This window comes from Dermacentor albipictus, chromosome 7 (assembly GCF_038994185.2).
Source record: "Dermacentor albipictus isolate Rhodes 1998 colony chromosome 7, USDA_Dalb.pri_finalv2, whole genome shotgun sequence".
Classification (NCBI taxonomy): Eukaryota; Metazoa; Arthropoda; class Arachnida; order Ixodida; family Ixodidae; genus Dermacentor; species Dermacentor albipictus.
Window position 1 is genome coordinate 27425938 of NC_091827.1, and position 23802 is coordinate 27449739.

General features: G+C 50.1%; 2 protein-coding genes across 2 annotated transcripts in view; one reads left to right on the forward strand and one right to left on the reverse strand.

Annotated features, from left to right (window-relative positions):
- Positions 1 to 2067, reverse strand: part of LOC135919297 (homeobox protein SIX1-like) — an 80413-nt gene extending 78346 nt beyond the window's left edge. The window contains exon 1 of the mRNA XM_065453035.2: positions 405 to 2067. Coding sequence (XP_065309107.1) covers positions 405 to 1006 — 602 coding nt within the window. The 5' untranslated portion in view covers positions 1007 to 2067. The remainder of the gene's footprint in view (positions 1 to 404) is intronic.
- Positions 1 to 23802, forward strand: part of LOC135919289 (alpha-(1,3)-fucosyltransferase C-like) — a 464583-nt gene that overhangs the window by 230021 nt on the left and 210760 nt on the right. The gene's annotated exons all lie outside the window — the stretch shown is intronic.

The window sequence follows — 23802 nt, forward strand, 5'->3', positions numbered from 1 at the left end:
GGAAATCAATAGTGCACCACGTGCAAATTTCTTTCCCTCTGGCAAGTAAGTGCATACGATCACCCAGACTAACCCAATTCTGTTTTCGAGAGTTGACACCTATCTGCGCACTCCAATACACTTGCTTAGGGAAAGCTTTATCAGCCTGCACTTGCATGCAGTTAGGGAGGGCACCGTCAAAGTGAGAGCCGCACGTTACAGTGTTCTCTTCAAAAGTGGTCCGTACTGTACACACGCATGCGATATACTGTACGAAAACGATGTATAATACAGGCCCGGAAAGAAAAGGAAACATGGTATCGTTCCACAACAAAGCCCCAACACGCCCTTCCCACTCGCGCACTTCACACACACACACACACACACGGAAGCGTCCTCGTTGCCCAGTATGTATAGTGACTCACCTGTCCTTAGCCTCGGCGGCCCTGTCCCGCTGCCTGCGGTTCTTGAACCAGTTGCTCACTTGCGTCGTGGTCAGGCCCGTCGCCTCGGCGAGCTCCCGCTTCTCCCTGGGCGACGGGTACGGGTTGTGCGCGTACCACTCCCGCAGGATGTTGCGCGACTTCTCCTTGAAGCAGTAGCTGGTCTCCTCGCCGTCCCATATGGTTCGGGGCAGGGGGAACTTCCTGCGAATCCGATACTTCCCAACTGCGCCCAGCGGCCGGCCCCGGAGCCGCTCAGCCTCGATGTAGTGCGCCTTGAGCCAGAGCGCCTGCAGCTTGGGGTGCGAGGCAGCGGAGAAGTGATGGGATTCCAGGATGCGGTACAGTTCCTTGAAGTTGCCCCGGTGGAAGGCCACGAGGGCCTTGGCCTTCAGCACGCTCTCGTTCTTCTGCAGGTGCTCGCAGGCGGGCAGCGACCACAGGAAGCGGCCCAGCCGCTCGATGTTGCCCGACTGCTGCAGCACCTCGCACACGCACGCCACCTGCTCCTGGGTGAAGCCGAACGAGGGGAGCATGCTCGCCGATGAGACCGCGCCGGCCGTCGGACCGAACTGCATGGACATGCACAGATCCCGAAGACGAAGTCCCTCGCTCTCTCAAAAAGAAAAGCTTCGTCCGCCGCGGTTTTGTTTAGAGACACACAGACTTGTAGAATGATGGCCCAACGCTGTCTCGCTTCAGCAGCCAACGCCCGAAGACGTCGACGACGTCTTGTCTCTCACCGTTCCGGTTCTTCCGAGTCAACCCCCCGGTGGGCCTCTAGCGGCGAAGCGCAGCCGGGAGGGAGAATCGCGGCACCGACTGGTCGATCGGGGACACCCGCGAAGACGTCGAGACGGCGACGTCGCCGTCGACGACGACCTCTTCTCACTGGTCGCGCGCAGTAGTAGCGGTGGTGGTAGTAGTCCGTGGTCGGCGGTGTCGCGGTGCGGCCACATTCACGACAGCTGCGGTCGTCGTCGCAGGCGCGGAGCTGGAGCAACCCGAAGAAGGGCCAACGGGCCGCCACGGTTGCCGGTTCCACCGATCCGACGTCGTTGATCCCGATGCTGTCGCTGCCGCGACGTTGCCGCACAACACATCACTCCCCCCCCTCTTATTTTTTTCTCTCGTCACCCCCTCCACTCGTGATCACTATCTTTCCGGGGCACCCTCCCCCCGTTCTCTCTTTCACCACACACACCCGAGGTCCTCTATCTCTCGGCTTCTGCGGCTTTTCGAACACCAGAACAGAGGTCCGAGCGCCTAGTCTTCTCGTTCGCACTGAAGGAACCAGCCGGCCCCGTGGTGGTGGCGTGGCGGTCCACGAGTCTTCTGCCACGACGAAGCGGGGTGCCTGCTGCGCTGCCACCAAACTGACGCGGCCCTTTCGCTGCGCGAACGGTTCCACCACTGCCAGCCCTGCGAGAGCGGGGCTGGTCTGGCGTGCGGCTGGCTGGGCAGTCAACCCTGGCACACACGCACACACAAAAAAAACACACAAAATGGCGTCGCCTCCCCCTCTTTCTGACGTCAGCGCTCTTCCTCCCCGCGTAGCTGCCGCCGCTTCTGCCCTCCGCGGAGGGGTTTCGTGGGTCGGCCGGTAGGGGAGCAAAAGGCGGTACCTTCGCGGGCCGGCGGGCGGTGACGATGCGGTTGGGGCGGGTTTTCCGCCGCTATCCCGTTCGTGCGTTACGTACGTACATCGAGCCTGCCCGACACTGAAGTGGTGGCCGTTCGATCGCTTTCCTTATGCGCCTCATTCTTTTTTTTCTTTTTCCCGCTCCTCTCGGCGAATCGACGATGCTTCCCCTCGCCACCTCGCTCGCCTCACCGCCGTTTCGTTTTTTTTTCCTTCCTTTTTTTCACAACTACTCTATCAGTGCTCCTGCTACCCTTGCCGTCTCCCCTCTTCAACGCTCTCCTCCCCACATCACTTCTTCCTTTGTCGTTCGTTGTAACTATCGCGCGCGTACGCCAAAAAGAAAAGAAAGGTCCTTCTCTACGTCGTCAGCCCTGTCGATCGTACCGGCTGTCCCGCCGCTTGCTTTCCATTTTTTTCGTATCCACGTCAATGTGCGGCCGTGGCGAGAATTGCGTGCGAGCAGGGGGAAAGGGAGGGAGGGGGGGAGGCGACGAGACGCGCAACGGGTGACATTATTGCGATGCGGTTTTCGCTACCCGATGGATTCGGTGCCGCGAGCTCCGATTGGCTGTCGCCATGGAAACGGAGCGACGCCCGGTGCTCGGGTGGGCTCCGCCCGCTCCACCTCCCCTGCGCTCTGCCTGCCTCCGCGTCAGCTGCAGACGATTTCTGTTTTTTTCGCCGTTCATTTCATTTTCTCTTTCCGCTCTTTCGGAAGCGGCATCGTTCTCGGGGTGAGGCGATTTCCTTCGCGTAGCTCTGTGTTTTTGTCGGTCTGTCACCTCTCACATTTGCTTTTTTTGTTCGCTTTCGGTATTTGCGTTTCCTCATAACCGTATACTCGAATTATGAGTTGCCTGTTTGGCATGCGTGCCGTTGACAGGCGTCGAGAGTGCGTCTCTCCGCGACCAAAAAAAAAAAAAAAAAATATGAGAGAGAGAGAGAGAGAAAATGTAATACACATATCTGCTGGCTCCCGAATCCGTAGCCCGTGCTGCTCTTTCGGTGGTTGCGGTGGCTGCGGGAAGGTTTGAAGCGAACGACGAGTGTTCTTTTGTTGCCAAGACCGCTTGGGGGGAAAGGGGGGATAGCTTAGCGGCGTGGGGGGGGGGGGATAAGATTTCGTTGGGTGCTGAATGAAGTTGCATTTCGCAGCCTGGTTTTGCCGCTACTAGGTATCATATGTACCGATGATTATAGAAGTGATACTCCCCTTTCTTCGGCGCCCATTCCGTTATGTTTAAACGGCGCATACGATATCACTTCCCTTCTGTCGTTCCTTTTTGTGACGTCGGTAGAACCTATCTTATCACGCATGTAGCAGGCTCACCCATTGGGTAGCATGTTATTCACTGGCTCTTCTTTTTATTATAATTGCCTTTTTTATTTTTGCAGAGGTAACTCGTTGAAAGGATACTCCGTCCACGCGTTTGTTGTGTCTGTAGCTCACATTCCCGTGCTTACTTGATGGTCTTGCGTCCTGCGCAGTTGGAGCCGCGAGATTAGAAAACCGTCTCTCTCTCTCGTCTAGCAGTAATCGCTCCTGGGTCCGCTACTTGAATAATCTGTCGTGACGTCAGTATCACAAAATATGCGGGGCGACGTTTGACATACTTACACATGGTTCGACTTACACATGTGTGGAGTAACGTTCTGTAGGTAATAGGTACAGATTTGCGGAACACTGTTTCGGATAACAGGGACTATTTCACCTGTAGCTCCACGTATGTATAGTTATGTGAAGCTGGAAAGTATGAGAAAGTTCAAATATGCGCAACGCTGTTTCGTATATTTTGTGTGTTTACGTGAAACATCGCGCCGTTCAAGTATGTGGGAAATATTTGCCAAAAGTTTCCGCTTATAACAGGAACTTGAGTGGAACGACATCAAAAGCGTGTAGTGGTGCCCTCAGAGGCAGCAATGTCCTCTACTTGATAGGCCACTTTCTTTACATCTTATATGTCTATTTTTTTCGTGCAGCTTAAAAAGCAACGGTTGTCAAAGAGAAGAAAACATCCCAATAGCCCGAAAAAACAAAGAAAAACCTTTAGCTGAAAGTTGGCAACGTTGGCTCAACTATGCACCGCCACAGCGGATGTGTATTCTCCTTGCGTGTGCTTTTAATGATAATCCCTCAGTTGACATTTCTTAAACATTCACTAAAGAGGGTCATTAGGCAGTGGCTAGCGAATATTCGAAATTTCCAATACAATTTAAATGTCGTCGCTATTCAATTCGTATTCAAGTCGATAATCCACTATTCGAAATTGACGAGTATCCGCTTCCCTTTTAATAAAAGGAAGAGCAACGCTTATTGAAACCTTGTTTCAGAAAGACCGATGTTAGTAGTCGCTGCTCGGAGATATTCTGCCACGGAAGAGGCCGCCACTGTTCTGGAACGAATGTGTACGAGGCAAATAACTCCTGCCGAACGATTTTCATTCATCTATATTATGAGGTTGCTTCGCTGTCAACGCAGCCTACGAGTTTGTTTGTGTCTGTTTATGCAAACCAAAATAGTGTTTGTATGTTATTATTTGTGTCGAGCCAGCAAGCAACTAGCCCATGCGAAGTCTCCTAATCAAATCATTATTGCTTGGCTTCACCATCCTTGCATCACTTAAAATGTGCAGTGCTGCGGCAATATTGCAATATATATAATCTCCTTCAGCGGCAGCACCTGGTGAGGTCTTGTCCCCCTGTTCCATTACTGTAGTAGAGTGGTGCATGAAATAACTTGTCTAGGGCTGATGGGCTACGAAGCTGACGGGCTTGTCTGTGATCGAAGCAGCGGTGTAGGGTAGCAAACCGGATACTCTTCTGGTTGACCTCCCTGCCTTTCCTGTCCTTGCTTTCTCTCTCTCTCTCACACACACACACGAACACGACATATACGTAGAGAGCAAATTCTGTGGCGCTTTATGGATGGAGCTCGTATATAAAATTATCCGGTTGTCTCTGAAACATAGTGCTCCTCTTAGGGTCCGTTTTAAACTTCGCGAAGCTTCCCCTAAATGGGAGCCGCCATGAAAAGAAAGAAGCTTCCATTCACAGTGTGCCTTTCAGAGTTATACGAGAACGGAAAACGAGAGTATGCGTGTTTACGGCGGGGAAGAAAAAAATAAGGAAATATCATGCTAAACGCCGGCCAAGGAAACTGAAAAAAAAAATAAAAGCTAACACCGCGCTATGGTCTCCTCTCTCAAACCCCAAAGAGCACTCGCTTGCGGTGCCTTTACGTACGTGCGGCGTTCGCAGCGGCGGCTGTGTGGTGTCATCTTGTTACCGCATCCGCAAACGCCGCCGCGACGCGGCGCTCGCTTTCCCCGAATTTATGTTCTTCCTTCCCGCGAACGCGTTTCGTTTTGCGTAATCCGAGTACGTCGTGGGGCCGAAAACCGGCACCGCCATCTTTCTGCAACTTCACTCTCGGTCCCCCGGTTCGGGCGCCATGTTTGTGCACGCGCACAGACGAGGGAACGTAAAAGAAAGAAAGAAGGAAAGGAAGAAATGGAGAACGTGGTTTCTAACGGCCGCTGAGTGGCATGTCTACACCGCTCGCGGTCTCCCGGCTTTTCTCGCCACGAACTTCGGGGGCTCATTGTCGCCGCAGTCACGTGACTAACGCGTCCCGCAGTCACGTGGTGTTGTTTTGGTGGGCCAGTGGGTCTCGCAGTTTACTGCATTAGTGTTAGCGAAGTGGTGAGAGAGTGAGGGGAAGTTTGTATATGCGAGTCCCGTTGGCTGCAATCCTGGGGGGTGTGTGTGCGTGTGCGTGTGCAAAAGTGTCGGGTGTTGGAAGTCGAAGACGAGACCCTCCTGGGTTTCTTCTCTCCGCCTCGGGTTTCCTTCCCTCTCTGCTGTCTCGAACTGCTTCAACCTCCTCTCTCTCTCTCTCTCTTTCTTTTCGGCGCCTTGACTCTTGGGCACCATGGTCCTGGGGTTTCTCTCACCACTGACCTCTCTCCCTTTCTGAGAGTTCGCTCGCTCGCATGCGTGTCGACGTCGCGTCCTCGCTTTCTTGATTGCTTTATCGCTCGTTAGCTCGGGGCCCTTTCGCCGCCTGCCTGAGGTCCGTCGCCTCTCGGCGCCCGCTTCACGGCATGGCACGGACGTGTGTCGCAGCGAAGGCGAGCGCGCTGGTGGTAGGCTGGCGGGAAGGACGGAAGACATCTGCGATGGTTCATTGGTGCCGCCGATGCGTTCCTAGCCGCGAGCTGTCCCCTGTGGCTTTGCGTCTCCTCGCTTCTAACACACACACCCTCTCTCACTAACTGGAACTTTAGGCTCTGTTTTGTTTCCTGCTTGGCAAAACGCCTTCCCTCGACACTTCGCGGAAGGCCTCTTGAGAACGGCTGCCGGTTTACAGTTTCTCCAGCGTGTTCTCGCCGTGTCTCGCTTGTCCCCTTATACCCCTCCCCTACCCGCGTCATCTGTTCTTGTGAGCTTTTAGACTGCCGCTCAGGTCTCCGCGCTAGAGTGGCGTTTCTGTGTAATTGTCATCGTCATAATTTTATTTCGAGGCTACTGTATAGGATGAAGGCCTTGTCCTGGCCTGCAATCGACCTCTAATCCTGAATGCAATTGACCGTGTTTTGATTGTGTTAATTCACACCATCCTGTGTCATCTATATGGTATTACGGAAGAACAATTTACTAACGCGGCCTAACTCAATATTCCTCTTTACGTCCATTTAACCCTACGATAAGTTGGGCCATTGTAAAGTGCCAATTTGTCCTTGTTCCTGCATTTCCACAGTTTCTTACGTGTGTGTGTTTGCATTGCGCGTGCATATTTGTATCACTGTATGTATCACATACACATTGTTTAAGGGAATCCAGATAAAACTATTTATTGTGGGCGAACTTGTGCCCTGGCGGTAAATAAAAAAGCACTGCCGCGTTCTAAATGGGAGATCAGGAAGGCCTTCTTCTCTCTCGAGCGTCGCTTCACCTCGTCTTCTTCTTGTAGACGCCGACAACGGCCACCTGCGATGCGAGTGCCTGCGGCGAAAACACGTGCCATTATTTCGTCTTTTCCTTCAATACGCCGTTGTCGTCCTGAGGGGGCGCACGAACCTGCACGCGTTGTTTAAATGTTTTTGCCTTGTATCAATATGTCGCCCAACGGCTCGAGCAGAGTATGATGCCAGTCCGTCAGTCATGCAAACGTTTCTAGGTTTTTTAATAAGCCGGCCCTTCTTTCTCACTGTTGTGAGTACATTTCTACTGTTCGCGCACATTAGTGAAAACGAAATTGATTTACGGCCGGAATGCCATCGTACCGTTCCTCGTGTTAGCGTGATTCCTTTAATCATTTACCTACGTAAGCATGCATTGCGGGGATGATCGTAGCCAAACGGTTGCGAACATTTCAAGTTACATCAAAAGAAATATCAGTCGCTTCTCGGAATTTCCTATCTCTCTCTCCTCCTCCCCCCTTCTTTTTTTTTTTTTAGTGTGTGTGCGGCTTACAGTTCTCACCCTGGCGTAAGGTAAATCGAGTACGTGCGTGGCGATTCCGGTGATTTTTTTTTTATTGATATATGAGGAGATGTTGGCGCACAGTTTAAGGCGCCGGCTACTCCTCATCTCTTGAGTGGTTCCGTCATACATCGTACAGAGTACAAGGTTACATATCAAATAGTCTTTTCACACAAGCACCAGGACTTATCACGCAACGTTTCCACAGGAAGACTATGACGTAAGGAACACATGGTACATACAATATACAATGTAAATGTCTCCACACTTATGTAGATTCATGCTTAGCAAACGACTCGGATGGCTCCACGGCGCAGGGTATAGCACGTTTGCTATTGCGTAATGCACCGTTCTCTGAAACGATATAGGACATTCTGCGTTATACCGGCTTCGAAACGTTCTCATTACGGTCCTTCTGGGAAGTATACAGCGGTTGTTAGTTGACACCGGATCGGAGTGTTGTGTTACCACGTTTTGTCTGTGAATGATGATTCGTGAACGTCGTACATTGGCAAGAGCTGTATTGCATGCAGTGAATTCTCCCGTCGATTTCCGCACTTGAATCACGTGAAGTTCACGCGCTTAGAGAGAAACGAAATGTGAACGTAAAATGGCCATCCTGCTCCTAGCAGCTTATACCTGAGAGCTTTACTAAACGAAAACATAAATAAGAAATAATAAATTAAATTAAAGAAAAGTGACTTCAATAATTCTATCGGCGCCCCTACTCCTGCCTTTTTTTTTCTCGCCCTGAGCATGTGCCCCCTCTCTGATCTAAAGAACGTTCAACGCCAAGATTTGATGAAGTGAATCACGAACGGCCTGAAATAAGCTAAGTGCTACTAAGTTAATGAGCGAACGAAAAACGACAGCTAACATCATCTCACGTTGGGCGAATGCTTCGTTTTCAGATACTAGGCTCCTATTACAGCGTAGTACCCGAGTGCTTGTATAGTTATTTCCAGGGAATAACCGCAACGGAACAGGAACAAAAAAATAAATAAACGAAAGGAAAAGTAGCTTATCAAAGAAAACCAGGCTGCCCCGGATCGCACAGGAACAGCGACGATGTCTCTCAGAACTTCGCTTCTTTGCTGTTACCCAACGGTTGCTTGGTTTTCCGGTGCACCTTGTTTCAAGCTGACCTTCAATATACGGCATACTGTGTTTTACGGGTATCTTGTAAAACATGGGTTGCGTGTATATTCAGGTACCACTTTGTGTTATCGATTGTGTATATGCGCAGGCGAATCTTTGCCGGACGTTGCACTGCAGCCAAAGGTCGGCTTGAACGTGGAGGACGAGGAGGAGGAATTTGGAGGAGGACACTTTATTTGTAAAAGATGAGCTGACGGGGTCGTCCGAGTATATAGGCGGCGTCCACATAGTCCAGGATGCCGTGGGCCTGAGCCGATAGCATGGCCCTGCTCACCAGACAATGCTGGTCTTCAGGGCTCGGGCTCGTCAGCTGGGCCTCCCACTGCTCGACGGTCGGTCCGGTTATCTATGGTGCCGCCGGGTTGTGCCCACACTGCCATACCGTGTGGTAGAGGGTATTGGGCGCAGAGCAGAAGGCCCCACTTGTGAGTCAAGCTCGCATGATACGTGACGTGAAGCAGGGTGTCGTGCGGGGATGTGCCGGTTTGCGGAAGATCGCTGCCTTTTCCCTATAGTCAGCTTGGGGTGCGCGGCTGGGTAGGTCCTCCTACCCAGCCTATAGTGGCTTAGGATGTCGCTGTGTGTTTTCGGGACGCCATCGTGTAGTTCTACCGGGGCTCGTGAACTCGTTTGGATAGTCCGGAGCGTGTGACCTCGGGCAGAAGCGTGAGCCGCTAGATTACCCGCCAGGGAACCTTTGTCCCTGGCGGGTAAAAAATACGAAGAACCAACACCAATCAATATTCAAGGATGTATTTAGCATGCTTTGGGAGGTGGTTATTCGTGGAATTATATATATAAAGGAGGAGAAGATTTTAATGAAGAGAAAGGAGGAGAGGTCGGCCTGGAGAGCGTATCTCTAGCCTGCTACTGTTCACTGGGGAAAGGGGAAGTGGGAATATAGGGAAAGGTAGGTGGCGGTGATTATGTTATGGTACAATGAGCTACTATATGCAAGTTGTCCAGTACGCGGATGCGCACTGTAGACGCAATACACGCAAGAGTAATCTTGTCCACACAAAAAGTTATCGCGCAAACTGTTCTACTGTGTGTAACGGGTGCCGCCCCCCCTCCCCCCTGCCTTATCTACGTAGGCGGGAGCCAAACGGTACTCCGAGCGCCACTTGCTCGAGGGCCAGTTCGGAACCCCGTGCAATGCCAGCGACCGCACCTGGTCGCCACCAGGGGCGCGACCTCTCAAATGACTAGCTGTCACGAGAGAAGAATGCGAGAAGGCTCTCCTTGCCACCGTGCGGTACCACCGACAGCACCGCATGGTGGTAACGCACCCACCGTACGGTTATCACAGCTGTGCTAGGCGCACTATCTTTGGGGTCGGCTCAAACTCTGGCACGGGCCTTGGCCGAGACCGAACTGGCTTGCTCGCGCAAGCGGCTGAAGGCAAAACCGTTTGTTTCTTCTCGTCTGAGACTCTCCGCAGAATCGGTGTCGCTTGCCTAAGTTCATGGAGGAAGGAGCGCAAGCTCACTATAGGCACGAGCTTCGCGAAGATAATTCTCTTCTGCCGCAGCGTCTCAATTTCAAGTGCGCGAACCGTCGTATTCGCGGACGTGGTGGCCCCACACGCCAAAAGAGAACCACCGGCTCGCCGCACTCTCAACAAAGGAAAGGGTGCGGCGACCGAAGCGACCCCTCGTGGTCGCCGCGCCAACTACTACACTGGCCGCGGTGGCTTCGGTGGTCTCGCGAAACCGCTCGCCAAAGCAAAGCAGCGGGGGCCGACTCGCGGAGCCGCGCAAAAAAGCGAGCCGTCGGCTGCGGCGCTAAAAGACGCTCGCTCACACTCGCAAGAGAGTGTGTAGTACTGCCGACGAGCGAGGCCTTGGGAGGAGGGCAGCAAGGCAGGCAAGCACGAGTGCTCGAAGACCACGTCGCCGAGGCGCCCAGCCAGCCCAGCTTCGACCCAGCTGGAGGAGTATCGGGTTTCCCTTCTGCCCCCGCTGTGTTCTTGACGACGCTTCTGCCGCTTCAAACCCCTCCGCGCACACACGCCACCGCCCCCAAACGCGCGCTTCGGTCCCCTTTCTTTCTTTCTTTCTTTCTTTCTTTCTTTCTTTCAAGGGTAGAGAGAGAGCAAGCTACGAAACGGTGCTCGCATCCGAGGCTCGCTTTGCCGGCACGGTCTTCGTGGTCGTCTGCTTCGCGGGTCGTCTGTCTCAACGTCGGCAGACGACGAGGAAAGAAAAACGTAATAATGAAGAGGGGAAGAAAAAAAGAAACACGAGAAAGCGGTGGCGGCGAACGCATGCTGCGCGCATGCCTTTGGAAGCCTCCGAACGGTGCCGCGAGCGCAGCAGCTCCAAAACGCCTCGCGTACAAAAAAACCGTTCTCCTTTCCAGAGCGATGCCACCCCACCACGCACTGCACGCGGCCTCTGTTTTTCCGCGTATTCCGATGCTGCTCTGCCCCCCCCCCCCGCCCCTTCTCCAATTCCTTGTTTCGTTTCATTATTTCGGTTTGTATTCCGTTCTTTCTTTCCTTTCCACTTTATTTCGACGTACGCGGGTGGTTGCAAAACCTAGCTTGCGGTTTCCTAGCGGTTCCTCGCATGGAAGCGCGAAGAAAGAAAAGCCAGACAATCCCGGTGGCGGATTGCCGGTGGAAGTACGGAGGAGGCTCACTGTTCGGCACGAAGAATATCAAAGTGGCCGTTCTGGCGTCTTTTTCTAGGCGGCAAACACGATACGCGCGGAAGTGCGGAAGTGATACGGTATTTTAGCTTATAACTTTATTCTACCGTTACAGTTACCGCGTCTTTCCAACTGCGCACGCATGCTATGCCATGCGCATGCGCATTCAGTCACTGACGGTTCCAGATAGCGGTACAACGGTAACGCTATGTTAATATACCAAGATATATGTTGTTCTAACGGGATAGAAAACGTTTGGGGGACGGAATAAGAGGGAGCGTTGGCGACATTGGATCGCTGACTTAACCGTTTCTGCAGACTGGAGGCAGTATCCTCTTTATGCGAACCTGATATGTATATGTATGGATGTGTTGTCTATATCTTATACAAGTTCATGTGTTTGTTTAACTGCCTCTTCCTTACGTTTACATTATTTTATCTAAACATAGACGATTACAGCTAGAACTTTCGGTACTTGGACAGCCACATACGCAACATGCGGCAGCGAGAAAACAGAAGGAAAAAAAAAACGATTACCAGCAGATTTCTGTGATTCAGGCGGATTTGAATTCCTTCGGTGCAACAACAGCTGGCTCTCATATAACGGACACTGCCACCTCCTGATGAAAGACTTCATAGCGACGCGCGCAATGTCGGTCGCATCGGCTGCAGTATATATATATAGTCACTTGTGGCCTCCCAGATGCACTTTGAGCCTGGGTGAGGACGGAAATTCCGCACGATGGGGTCAAGCGGTAAAGCTGACCTGTACCACAGCGGTTGGTGGGCGTAGCTCCCAACTGCACATTCGTTGTTGTTGCGTAAGTTTGAATTCCACTTCCGGTGCTGAAATTCTTTTTTTAAGCGAAGCTCTCTTTTCTAGACCTCCCGGCCGTTGCTTGTATACCATGGGAGCGGCTCCTGCTGGTGCTGCTACCACTGTCGTCGTGGCAAATGTGGAGTCAGTGTCTAGATGTTGGTGGCATATACGCGGTATTGGACAAGAACTGGGTATAGTTGTTGTCGCCCTAGCGGCAAGAATTAAATGGGCGAATAATGGTCGACCTTACCACTGTCTGTGGCATCATATATACTTCTCTTTGCATACACCTCTCTTCGCCATTCTTCCCTCCTCAGAAATCTAACATCGCCCTTGTCGTCGTGACGTCACTGCATAGACATCTCACAGTGTGCATTGGCGTGAACCATTGCTTGCATTTCGGCATAGCTGGTGAACGCTGTATAGTGCATAAAGATAAATATTGCGTGAGGCTACACATTGCATAGGAGGACAAATACAATTGTAAGCATCACGTATAGATATTTGACATTGACTTGACAGCTTCACATCATTTCCAGAACATGCTTTGAATATGAATACGGTAAAATTTCGTTCCAACAAAATTGAAGGGGAACTGGTATTAATTTGTTATGTTCATTTTTGCACGTGCGGCCCTGTTAGTCTCTATAGGAAATTCAGAGGAATTTCACTCAGTTCGGTATACCCATTAGCTTACTATATCCCAGTTCGTTAAAACGAAGCTGCAATATTTTTTCCTTGCCTTATGACAATATAGTAAAGCTGAGAATAAAGGGCCGGCCTGCCGACTTCACGATGAAGACACTAATGCCACCGTCTTCGGCGTAACTGAAAAGACGTACGGAGAGAGCAAATCCATTTTCGAGCTTTCTATAGCTGTAGACTTTGCAGTGAAGTGAAAGGGAAAACTTTGTGGAGTAAAATGATGTATATAGAGCTTTATCTTCTCCGTAAACGTATTAACCTCCGCGGAATAACGGGTTACCGGTGAGTGGGCGGCAGCAACAGCGGTAGTATTGACCGCTTGAGTTGGTTTTCTCAACAATAGCGCATTACACAGGTTTCCGTGTCGAACGGGTATTCTCGTCGAATAGAAATCAAGAAAAAGAGGCTGCAAATGAATGATCGCGTCACTGCTGGCGCTTTACACAACGAGCTAAGTAGTATACAATTAGTACCCAATAGAGAAATTTGGTTTATCCGCGAACTTCTCACCATTTTCGTATTTCCGGGTTACCGGAGGCTGTGTAAACATGAGCGGTTGGTTTTGCGGCGCCATCCGGTGACACGGAACTGAACCAGACGCACAAACAGTATTGTTGCAGTAACCAAGAGTATTCCGCTTCGCTGATGGCGTAAATCTTCTGCAGCGGCGTAATCGTGAACACGTTGCCTCTCTAACTGTTTTCTTTTTTTTTCCTTTCCATGAGAGCACTCGTGCAACGCGAAAACGTGCCTATTTGGCATCGTGGATAGACGAAGTGTCACGTGATGCTGCTGCGAGAGCCCCGTAACCCGTTATTAGGCCATTGTGTGTACAGCGGAATACGGGAAACGTTACAACTCTAGCATGCAAAGCTCTATGTCCTCTTTTGTTCAACTGGGCACCCCACTCGATCGTAGCGCCACCAACGCCACCGCTAACGCTTCCGCCTGCGGTATCCTGCTATTCAGCAAAGCACAATACGGCTACGCACAAGCTGAAACTTCGCAAATGCTGACGCAACGCGCAAAGCTGACGGAAAGTTGCCCGACACCAGAGGCGACAATCTGTATGCACTTATTTTCGTATTGGTCAGCCGACTGGCTTAAAGAACGCTTGTAGAGTTTTGCGTGGGAGAACGTCATCTGCACTTTATTATGCGAAGTGCATGAAGAAATTTGGTGTCCGAAACCTCGACTTCGCTTCAGTTGCTTTTGTCTGAGTGATAATGTTGACTTATCACTGCAGTGTAAACAGTGATGCATAACCGCTTCGCTGAGCTTGATTGTGAGGGAGCTTACGGATGAAGGAGGGAAAGAGTCAGTGAGTAAATGAGTGAGGGAGAGCGTTATTGAGACTTAGGGAAGGAAGAAGTTAGCGAAAAAATAGCATGCGGAGGCAAAAAAAAAAGAAAGAAAAAAATAGCGAACGTTTTCCGCTTGTCTGCATTCTGTAGAAGGTTCGCGCTTCCTGGCACTCTCTACATAGCATGTCTGTTAGCATGTTTTTCCGAGGGGCCATCGGATGCCTAATGGCCGGCCTCCCGCCAGGGCCTGGCACTTGGTCTGCGTGCCTCACACCGCCAGTCAGCCAGGAAGGAAGCACGCAGACACGTCTCACGCCTCCCTATCGCTCTCCCCCTCCATCCCCCCCACCCTCACCCGCCCCTGCAAAACACACACACACACACACACGCACACTCCCAGTAGTTCGCTCGGCCGCAAGCCCACAACCGCCCCCGAACCGACCTCCTCCCTCCTCGCCTCAACACCGGGGTGATGCGGAGCGTCGAAGATCCGCTAATGGTCCGCGGAAGCGAAGCCGCGCCGGAAACCACCGGGCGGAGCGCCGGAGCTGCTACGTCTTCCTTCGTGTCTTTGTTCCGCACCCAGTGGCTCGCTGGCCTCCTCGAGATGCGCTCCTATACGACCTGTGTACTTAAAGGAATAGTTATCGCAGCTACAAAAGGCCACAAAAGCGCTGCTGCGATATTTGAAGGCGACCGGATTGAGTGAGCGCCTGTGATTCGGACTGAGTGACCGACTGATATCTCCAGTGGACTTTCTCTTCTTTTCATCTTTCCGTCCCCCTTTCCCTTTTCCCAGTGTAGGGTAGCCAACCGGGCTCAGTCCTGGTTAACCTCCCTACCTTCCTTTTTATCATTTTCTCTCTCTCTAAAGGAATAGTGACATCGTCCGTTTTATATAGAAACGTCCTGGACCTCAAAACCGCAGGCCAAAAAACAAAAAAAAGGCTGGCAAGGTTAAGAGCACCCGAAATGGTTTCGGTTTCGTTTGCCCAGATGTGTGCGTCTCGTCACGTCTTGACGCAGACGTTCACGTGAGAGCAGGGCCGGTATTTTGTAGCGATGGCTGTTCCGATTCTATCCTTTTTCGGACTTTTCGCGCTTGGCCAGTGGTCAGACTGACGGTCTGCCCACATTATCAACGGGATCAGGCGGCCGTACGTGTGTGGTGGATGATGAGAATAGCATAGAATAAGGCATAAGGCATCGCTACAAAATAGCGGCCCAGGACATCGTAACGTTTTTGGCATTCGCTCCTATTCGGTCGGTCGTCTGTAGCAGCGTTTCTGTAGTAGCATGCCGGGCGCGCCTGAGCAAGCAGGTGGGAGTTCGAAAAAAAAAAAAAAACGTCACGTCGCCCTGCTTCCACCTGATCTCGTTCAGCGTCATGAAGTCGCCCGTACTTCGTGGTCGGTTTTGTACGCCACGCAGCCTCTGAGAATTGTGGTCGTGTCTGTGCACGCATTCGGAGGCAATGACTGTCAACACTTACTGTAGCAGACGAAGACAGCGCTGCGGCCACCCCTAAGAAATCGTTCTTGGGGAGGTCGCGGTATTCGCTATGAAAGCCTGTATACTCCTGTCGCTGTAAAATTAAGTGGCGGACAAATTACTGAAGCCTGCGTGGCCTCTTATACTATCGTGATTATTATTACATTGTGATGGCGGCTGGTAGGAGCAAAATATATTTTTTTAAAAAGGAAGGAGAGCATGCGCCATAGACGGTGTTCAAATCATGGCTACCGTGACATCAGCCGACTGCTCCTCACGCCTGCAGTTTGGGCCAAACCATTGCCTTCAAGATTGGTTTTCATTATTCCAAGGTAGGTGAATGAGGAGGGGTGTGGCGGGGGGAGGGGGCTTCACTATGGGTGATGTCCATGAGTCGACGTCTATGACGTGTTTCCGGCTGCCGCAGTTGCTTCCGCCGCACGCGTCGAGGAAAAGCATAGCCTTCAAAACCTGCATCTGTTTATTCATTTCGTATTTAGCGCTTGATTAGAAGATGAAAGAAAGGTCAAACATTTTTTACCCCTAAACCGGCGCCGGTACGTCCAAAATGACTTCATGAATTTGAAAGTGCGCTTTTATTTTTTTCGTGTTTGGGCCATTGGAGCTTCAGGGAAGTTCTCGAAACTTGACGATTGCCGGTCTTTAGCTCTATTAGAATATGACGTGGGCTATCTTTACCGACAAAGAAATTAGCTATAGGCTCAGGCTGATGCCGTCGAAATCCGCGATGTTGGGGTGTGTTGGTGCGGGAAATTCAAGGTGGCTCGTCCACCATTCGTGCTAGCGTCTTTAATTCTCTGCCTTATCGCACCTGCACTCACGCTAAGAGTGACTTTCTCGGTATCGCAGGGTAATTCGTTACTACACATCAGCTAATTTTCATCGCTCCAGTGTGACTTTAAAGCAATGTTTCATTTGCAACGGTGGCTCACGTACGACAATTCTGCCATAGGAAGAGAGAATGAGGGGAAGTATACGCAATATTGATCTCGCTCCGCATACGTTGCGATTAGTAAACGAAATGTTTTTTTTTTTTTGGTACAAGTATATACCACTTATAAGTTGGCGGAACTTTGTGGAACGAGATTGATTTAATTTATTTATTTACCTAATTCTGCCAGCCACCTTTTGGCAGCCAAAGCAGGGAGGGGTCGCAAGATATTGAAACGAAACAAAAGAAATACGAACGAAGCAACTCACAACATACGTGAAAGAAGAAGGAATACATAATCTGGTTCGTTACATAAAAAAAGGCATAATCAAACAAAGAATGGGGTACAAAACGTCGATTCAAAACGAGAGAAATAGGAACGACGAAGTAATTGACAATGCTCGTGAACAAAAAAATATGTATATACATTCCGTTGATATGTTCCATTTAGGGAAACCTAAGTGAAGCGATGTTAAGACTGATATGCAGTCATGGTGGCAAGGAGCTTGACTGAAGGAAGATCTGAGAAAGCTTTAACTCGGGTGCAACTGCGATACCACCTATTCAGACAGACGTAAGAAGCAGGAGGTAAGTACTTACCAGTACTCACCTACGGGGCAGAAACCTGGAGGCTTACGAAAAGGGTTCTACTTAAATTGCGGACGACGCAACGAGCTATGGAAAGAAGAATGATGGGTGTAACGTTAAGGCATAAGAAAAGAGCAGATTGGGTGAGGGAGCAAACGCGAGTTACTGACATCTTAGTTGAAATCAAGAAAATGAAATGGGCATGGGCAGGACATGTAATGAGGAGGGAAGATAACCGATTGTCATTAAGGGTTTAGGACTGGATTGCATGGGAAGGGAAGCGTAGCAGGGGGCGGCAGAAAGTTAGGTGGGCGGATGAGATTAAGAAGTTTGCGGGGACGACATGGCCACAATTAGTACATGAGCGGTGTTGTTGAAGTATGGGAGAGGCCTTTGCCCTGCAGTGGGCGTAACCAGGATGGGGATGATGATGATGATGATGATGAAGCAGGATTGTTTCTCTGAGATATCCTCTGGACCGATATTAACGAAATCAGTCGCTGATATTAATGAAGGTGATTAACTTTATGTTAATGAAATCGAAATCTAGTCAATATAGAAATTTTCTGTTCTTTCCGACGTTAGTTGCGACGGTGGTCCACTCCAGAAGCATGCATTGAAATTGTATTAAACGCAGTCAATTAATGGTTTAACGTGTCTATTCAGCAAAAGGTACTTGAACATCATATTGGATGTATTCACTAAGAACTGAAACTCTATATTTTCTATTAAGTTGGTGGGAACTAAATAAATTTTTTATATAAACTCAAGATTAATTTTTGTACGGGGACACTGGTATTCTACATTGGAGAGTTGTTAATTTATTCCCAACACCATTCTAATGCTTCTTGCGAAGCTTTGAGCGTTGCCTGTCCAGCGTGGTTAAACGATTAATATAGACTTTTTTTCTGGGTCCCTTCTTATGCGTTGCGTCGCCGTGCAAGTGGAACAGTCATTAATTAGTTCGTTTACCCCTATATGGTGCCATCAAGAGTCGTTTAGGCCCTGCAATAAATTCCATTAGAAAACACAAACGCATACAGTTCTTTGTGGCACACCTATATACAGAGAACTCTGAAATATTGATAATAGAAATAATAAAAGTACGTGTAGTTCCGGCCACCTGTTCCCTTGTCGATGCGGTCTATTCTGTTTTACAGAAGAAATTTAAAGAGAAAAAAAAGGGAGCCGTTAGCTTTTTTTTTTTTTCTCCGCAAGATTAATGCTGCGTTCGCGTGATGAATATTTCGCAAATAAAACAGCGTGGCACGCGAGTGTAAAAATTACGACCTGACACTTTGCAGGCGGTGAACTCAGTGGGAGGTTGCAGGTGGCGTAGTATTCCGGGCGACCTGGGTGGCCGGGACATTTCAGCTTGAGAGCAAATGCAGCCAACAAATCGTATATTAGGGCGACCTGGATTTTGGGGCACTATATGTGAAAGCGCCTCTCAAGGCAACAAAAGAAAAATGAAATTAACAGCGCACTGGCTGCCCACAGAAAGAAACAACAGTATATTTAATCCAAAGAATGCCGCGACATTTCAGCTTGAGAGCAAATGCAGCCAACAAATCGTATATTAGGGCGACCTGGATTTTGGGGCACTATATGTGAAAGCGCCTCTCAAGGCAACAAAAGAAAAAAGAAATTAACAGCGCACTGGCTGCCCACAGAAAGAAACAACAGTATATTTAATCCAAAGAATGCCGCGACATTTCAGCTTGAGAGCAAATGCGCAGCCAACAAATCGTATATTAGGGCGACCTGGATTTTGGGGCACTATATGTGAAAGCGCCTCTCAAGGCAACCAAAGAAAAAAAGAAATTAACAGTGTGCTGGCTGTCCATAGAAAAAAAATACAACAGTATATTTAATCCAAAGAATGAGCCTAGTTGTCTGACTCATTCGAGCTGAATGTCTTTACATACGGGGTGATATTTTATAGCTGCAGCAAATTTAAAAAAAAATTGTCTGTGGAAGATAGCACAGTTCTGACTAACCCTCGATCCAAGTTACTCGATGCGGTGGTCACTACGTCTACAAGAAATCAAAATGCTTATTTGAATAATTAACGTATCTGCACGAACTATATGTTTAGTCACGTACTTTACGGCAGATAGTTCAATTTACATTGTAGAGGGTAAGTTCACAAGGCGTATTCAGTTGGAATGAATTCTCAGAACTGCGCCAGTTTACAGATATCATTTTCAGAGTGTCCGACGAAATGCACTGGCGTTTCATTTACTTTTGTAGTTCGTTGTGTAAGACGGCGCTTTCTTTAAAAAAAAATAAGTGGAACAACAGTGCATTTTTACCGCAGGCTTGCCGGCGCATATACCGAAACCGGTGTCCTCCTTTCAAGTAAAGTTTCATTCATTCATTCATTCATTCATTCATTCATTCATTCAGAATTATTTCCAAGTGGATACGCCTTGCATACTCACTAGCTACAATTTGTAGATTGAAATATGTGCCGTGGAGTACTGAATTAGAAAAGTTAATTAGGTTAATTATGTTATTCAATTAAGCATTTTGATTTCTCGTAAAGAATGGCTGCCTCATCGAGTACGTTAGATCAAGGATTAGAAGTGTGGTATCTGCCACAAGCAATTCTTACAAATTCGGGGCAGCTAAACAAAAACACTGTATAGATAAGCGTTGCGTGATAGACACAAACAAAACGAAGAACGGGCCCAGAGATATACTGACTGATGGACCGACCGACCAACCGACCTGTCAGACCTCTTAGTTGCTTTCTTTCTTTTCCACACACATACAAGGAAGAGTTCTTTATCATCATCAGCAGCAGCAGCAGCCTATTTTAATGTCCACTGCAGGACGAAGGGCTCTCCGAGCTATCTCCAATTACCCCTGGCTTGCGCTCGCTGATTCCAAGTTGCGCCTGGAAATTTCCTAATTTCATCACGCCACCTAAGTTTCTGCCATCCTCAAAGATGCTCGGACCGTGGCCACACCCGTCACTGGCTCGAAAAGCGATTCATGCACTAGTGCAATACTTGAAGTGCACCGGCTTAAGAGACCGTTTATAGTGTTCTTGTTTATAGTGTTCTTGCTTATAGTGTTCCTCCCACACGCACTCAGTGCTTTATCGCTCCCCTTTTCCTCTTTTTATTCCCCTTTCCCCCACCCCCAGTGTAGGGTAGCAAATCGGATGCTCTTCTGATTGACCTCCCTGCCTTTGCTATCCTTGTTTGTCTCTCTCTCTCTCTCTCTAGACTGCACTTCCCTGCCCTTGGCACCCATTCAGTAACGCTAATGGTCCTCAGAATCGCTGGATCCAAAATGTAATTTTGAAACCGTGTCGTCAGTTTTAGCCATGTATCTCGAAAGGTGTTGTTTGCCGCAATATCATTCCTATATCAAACTTGGCGTACGAATAAAGAATACGCCGTACGTATCTTGCTAGTGGCAAATCGTGCATTCGAAACTGCAAGAACTCACGACCGTTTGTTACACAGACGAGCCGCGTAAAGCGGGAGACACACGGTCCGATTTGGTGTCCGATCCGGCGTCCGACGCGCCGGAACGGCAGCCGGAATCGAGGTGTTTTGCCGTGCCGGAGCGCCGGATCGGACGTCCGGCGTGCGACAGACCGGGCAGATTTTCATCGTCCGACGCGTCCGACAACCGCACCGTCGTCTGGCCGCAGCCAATGACAGCGCGGCTGGCATGTGACGTTCCCTCCACGGAGGCGGCGCTGGCTGGCCGGTTTCTCGCAGGGTTCTTTTTTTTTCCTTGCCTGCTGCAGTTTGTTTCCGAAACGAAATAGTTACCAGTTCAGTAAAATTATCTCGACGTGGGCCTGTTATTCAAAGCAACGCCTAGTACACTTAGGACTAGGCTACTAGCGGGATCACGAGATGCGACGCGAGGGCATTTCGCGGGCAGACAGCACACACCGACCGTCTGAGCGAGGCTACTCGCTTTGCTTGCACGTTTGCCCTTCGCAACGACTGCGTCGAGTAAACCAATTGTATTTAATTACGGGCGACCTAAGTGTACAGTGGTAATTGTTTTGGCAAACATAAGCGCTCTCCGACGAGCTCGGGTCGGATCGTAAGCGCCGTCGGCCGCGGCGTCTGCCTAGCTAGGCCTACCGGCCGTATCACTGGCTGTTAGCGGAGTCGTCAGTGGACGACGCACCGTCGTGAAGTGTTCTGTCACTCGCAGGGGCGTAACGTTATGGGCAGTGTTCGCGTAAAGCGACGCAGTGTTGTGCAGAGTTGTTTATATTGCGTTTCTCGACGTGGCTCTGAAGTCAAGCTGGAGGGCTGGATCTGGGCGGAGCTTACGCGCCGCTCAATCTTTCGGATGCACGCACCGTGTGTCCCGAATCGTCGTATGCCGCATGCCGGAGCATGCGGCGCCGCACGTCGGATCGGACGCCGAATCGTACCGTGTGTCTCCTGCTTAACATTAGACCGAGCGCAATGAGAGAGAGAGAAAAAAAGAAGAGTAATAAAGGAAAGAAACCTTCATCATCAGAGCGGCGTTATTGCTTATCCGCCCAACCGCGGGATGGCTTCATCATTTACCAGGAGAAAAGATACAGACAAGCCATGTCAGGCAGCAGAAAAGAAAGCCGCTCTCTCGCTTCCTCTATCAGGACTTCGGCTACACTTACAAGCGCGGAATGCACGATAGGTGAGCTCGCGGGATTCATTGGCCCGCGAGCCAATCACGAAGCGGAAACTGGCCACGCTTTCGGCTGTAGCCGTGCGCGCACGCCCCCCCTCTTCACGCCGTTGTTCGCAGAAGATCGCAAGCGTCCGACGCGCCGCCTCACGGCCGTATTCGATACTAGATAACGTCACGACCCGCGAGCCGCCGTCCGAGCCCTTCTTCGTGCCGTCTCTCCTTCCAATCCGAGAGGAGTCGACGAGGGCGCGAAACACCCTACACTGGCTACTCAGGCTCTCCCGTTGCGCGTCGTGGTTTCTCGAGTTCGTGGCGTCGTTATTGGGAGAGGGGGGGGGGGGGGGGAGGGTGCGGGAGCTGTGCGTGCGAGTCTTGGTTTTAGCGTTCGCATGCGGGTGCCTCTTTGAGAAGGCGAGAACAGCAGCACGCCGCCGCCGGCACTTTTATTGAGAGCTCGGTGGAACGGCGTATAAATGCGAGAAAAAAAAAATGGCTGTGGCTTAGCTAAGGATAAGCCCAGGATGCGAAGCATACTAGTCTTTATTTTAGTTGTTGAACCACTGTTTAGCCTGGTGAACTGCTGTTGCTTGGCTATATTTGGTTCGGCTAGACGCAGAAACAACTCATGCAGGCGAGCGCACGAGCTGAGACCCGGCTATGTAGCTACGCGGCCGCAAGCGAGCGCACGAGTTGAGCCTCCGCTTTTGCAGCTGTTATGACGTCATATGGTAGCTGCGCGGCCGTGCGCGGCGCAGCAAGGAAGAGCGTGGTTGTGCAGCTAGTATGCTTCACATAAAAGGCTCGCTCACGCGGACTGTCCGCTCGTCCGCGGTGCCTACCGCCGCCGTGCGGGTTAGATCCGCGCATCACTGCCATCCCCGTCACGTGACCTTGTTCTGTGCAACCTGGAGTCGAGAGGGAGGCGACTATAACAATACTCGTGGACAACTTTCCGGGGTAGCGATGGGAAAGCTACAGAGCAAGAACGTGCATCTAAGAGCGCTCTTGAGGAAAGTCCCACATTCTCCGACCCCGTTATAGCTTAAGCTGAGGATGGGAAAACGTAAGCATCCTATTTGCAGCGGCAAAATATTTCAAGATACGCGATACCGAGTGTTAAATGTGACTTAATTTTCTGCTGTTCTTTTCCGCGAAACCGTTATGCGCTGAAACTACAGCGGATTCAGTCCCCGTTCAAAAAAAAAATAGAAAAAGAAGAAGAAGAAGAAGGGAAAATATTTAAAGCGCTGTCAAACTCTGCAAGCGTTGTATTCCGAGCATGAGCAAGTTCGGGCATATCGTCGAATTCGCCATCTTGCTAGTTCTGATTGGCTTAGAGGCCTCCTATGGCCTCTCTGATTGGCTCAAAACGCCGACATCACTGAATTCCGTCCCCGGTCTACTTGGCAATGCTGTCCCCGGTCTACTTGGCGCTTTGGCACATGTGCTCAGAAGCTCTGACCCTGTAGCTTTACCTTCATTGCCACAGAAAGTTATCCGCGAGAATAGCTCGGGCCAGACGCTGTCGTTGAAATGAGGTCATGGGAGATTGTGCGGCGATCTCAGACGGGCGTCCTCACGGGTGCTTACCTTTTTCTCCGGTGTCTGCATTTATAAAGCAGCTTGCCATAAAGTTAGGCTCTTCGCATCATCAAATAAATGACAGTTTGTAGGGTCTTATGAATATGCGAAATTTCTAATACGAGCCGAATAGTCACTGCTATTTGGTGCATTCGGCTCTACAATTCACTATTCAAAATTCTCTATTCAAAGGGATAGCAACGATTATGGAGTTTAGAAAGGAGATACCGATGTAGTGGAGGCCAATTCCAAATGAGGCCGGCAACAGAAAGTCATTGTTTGCCGTTTACAAGCCCCTCGATTAACCAGACGTCCTATTGTGAACGTTATTAATCACACGC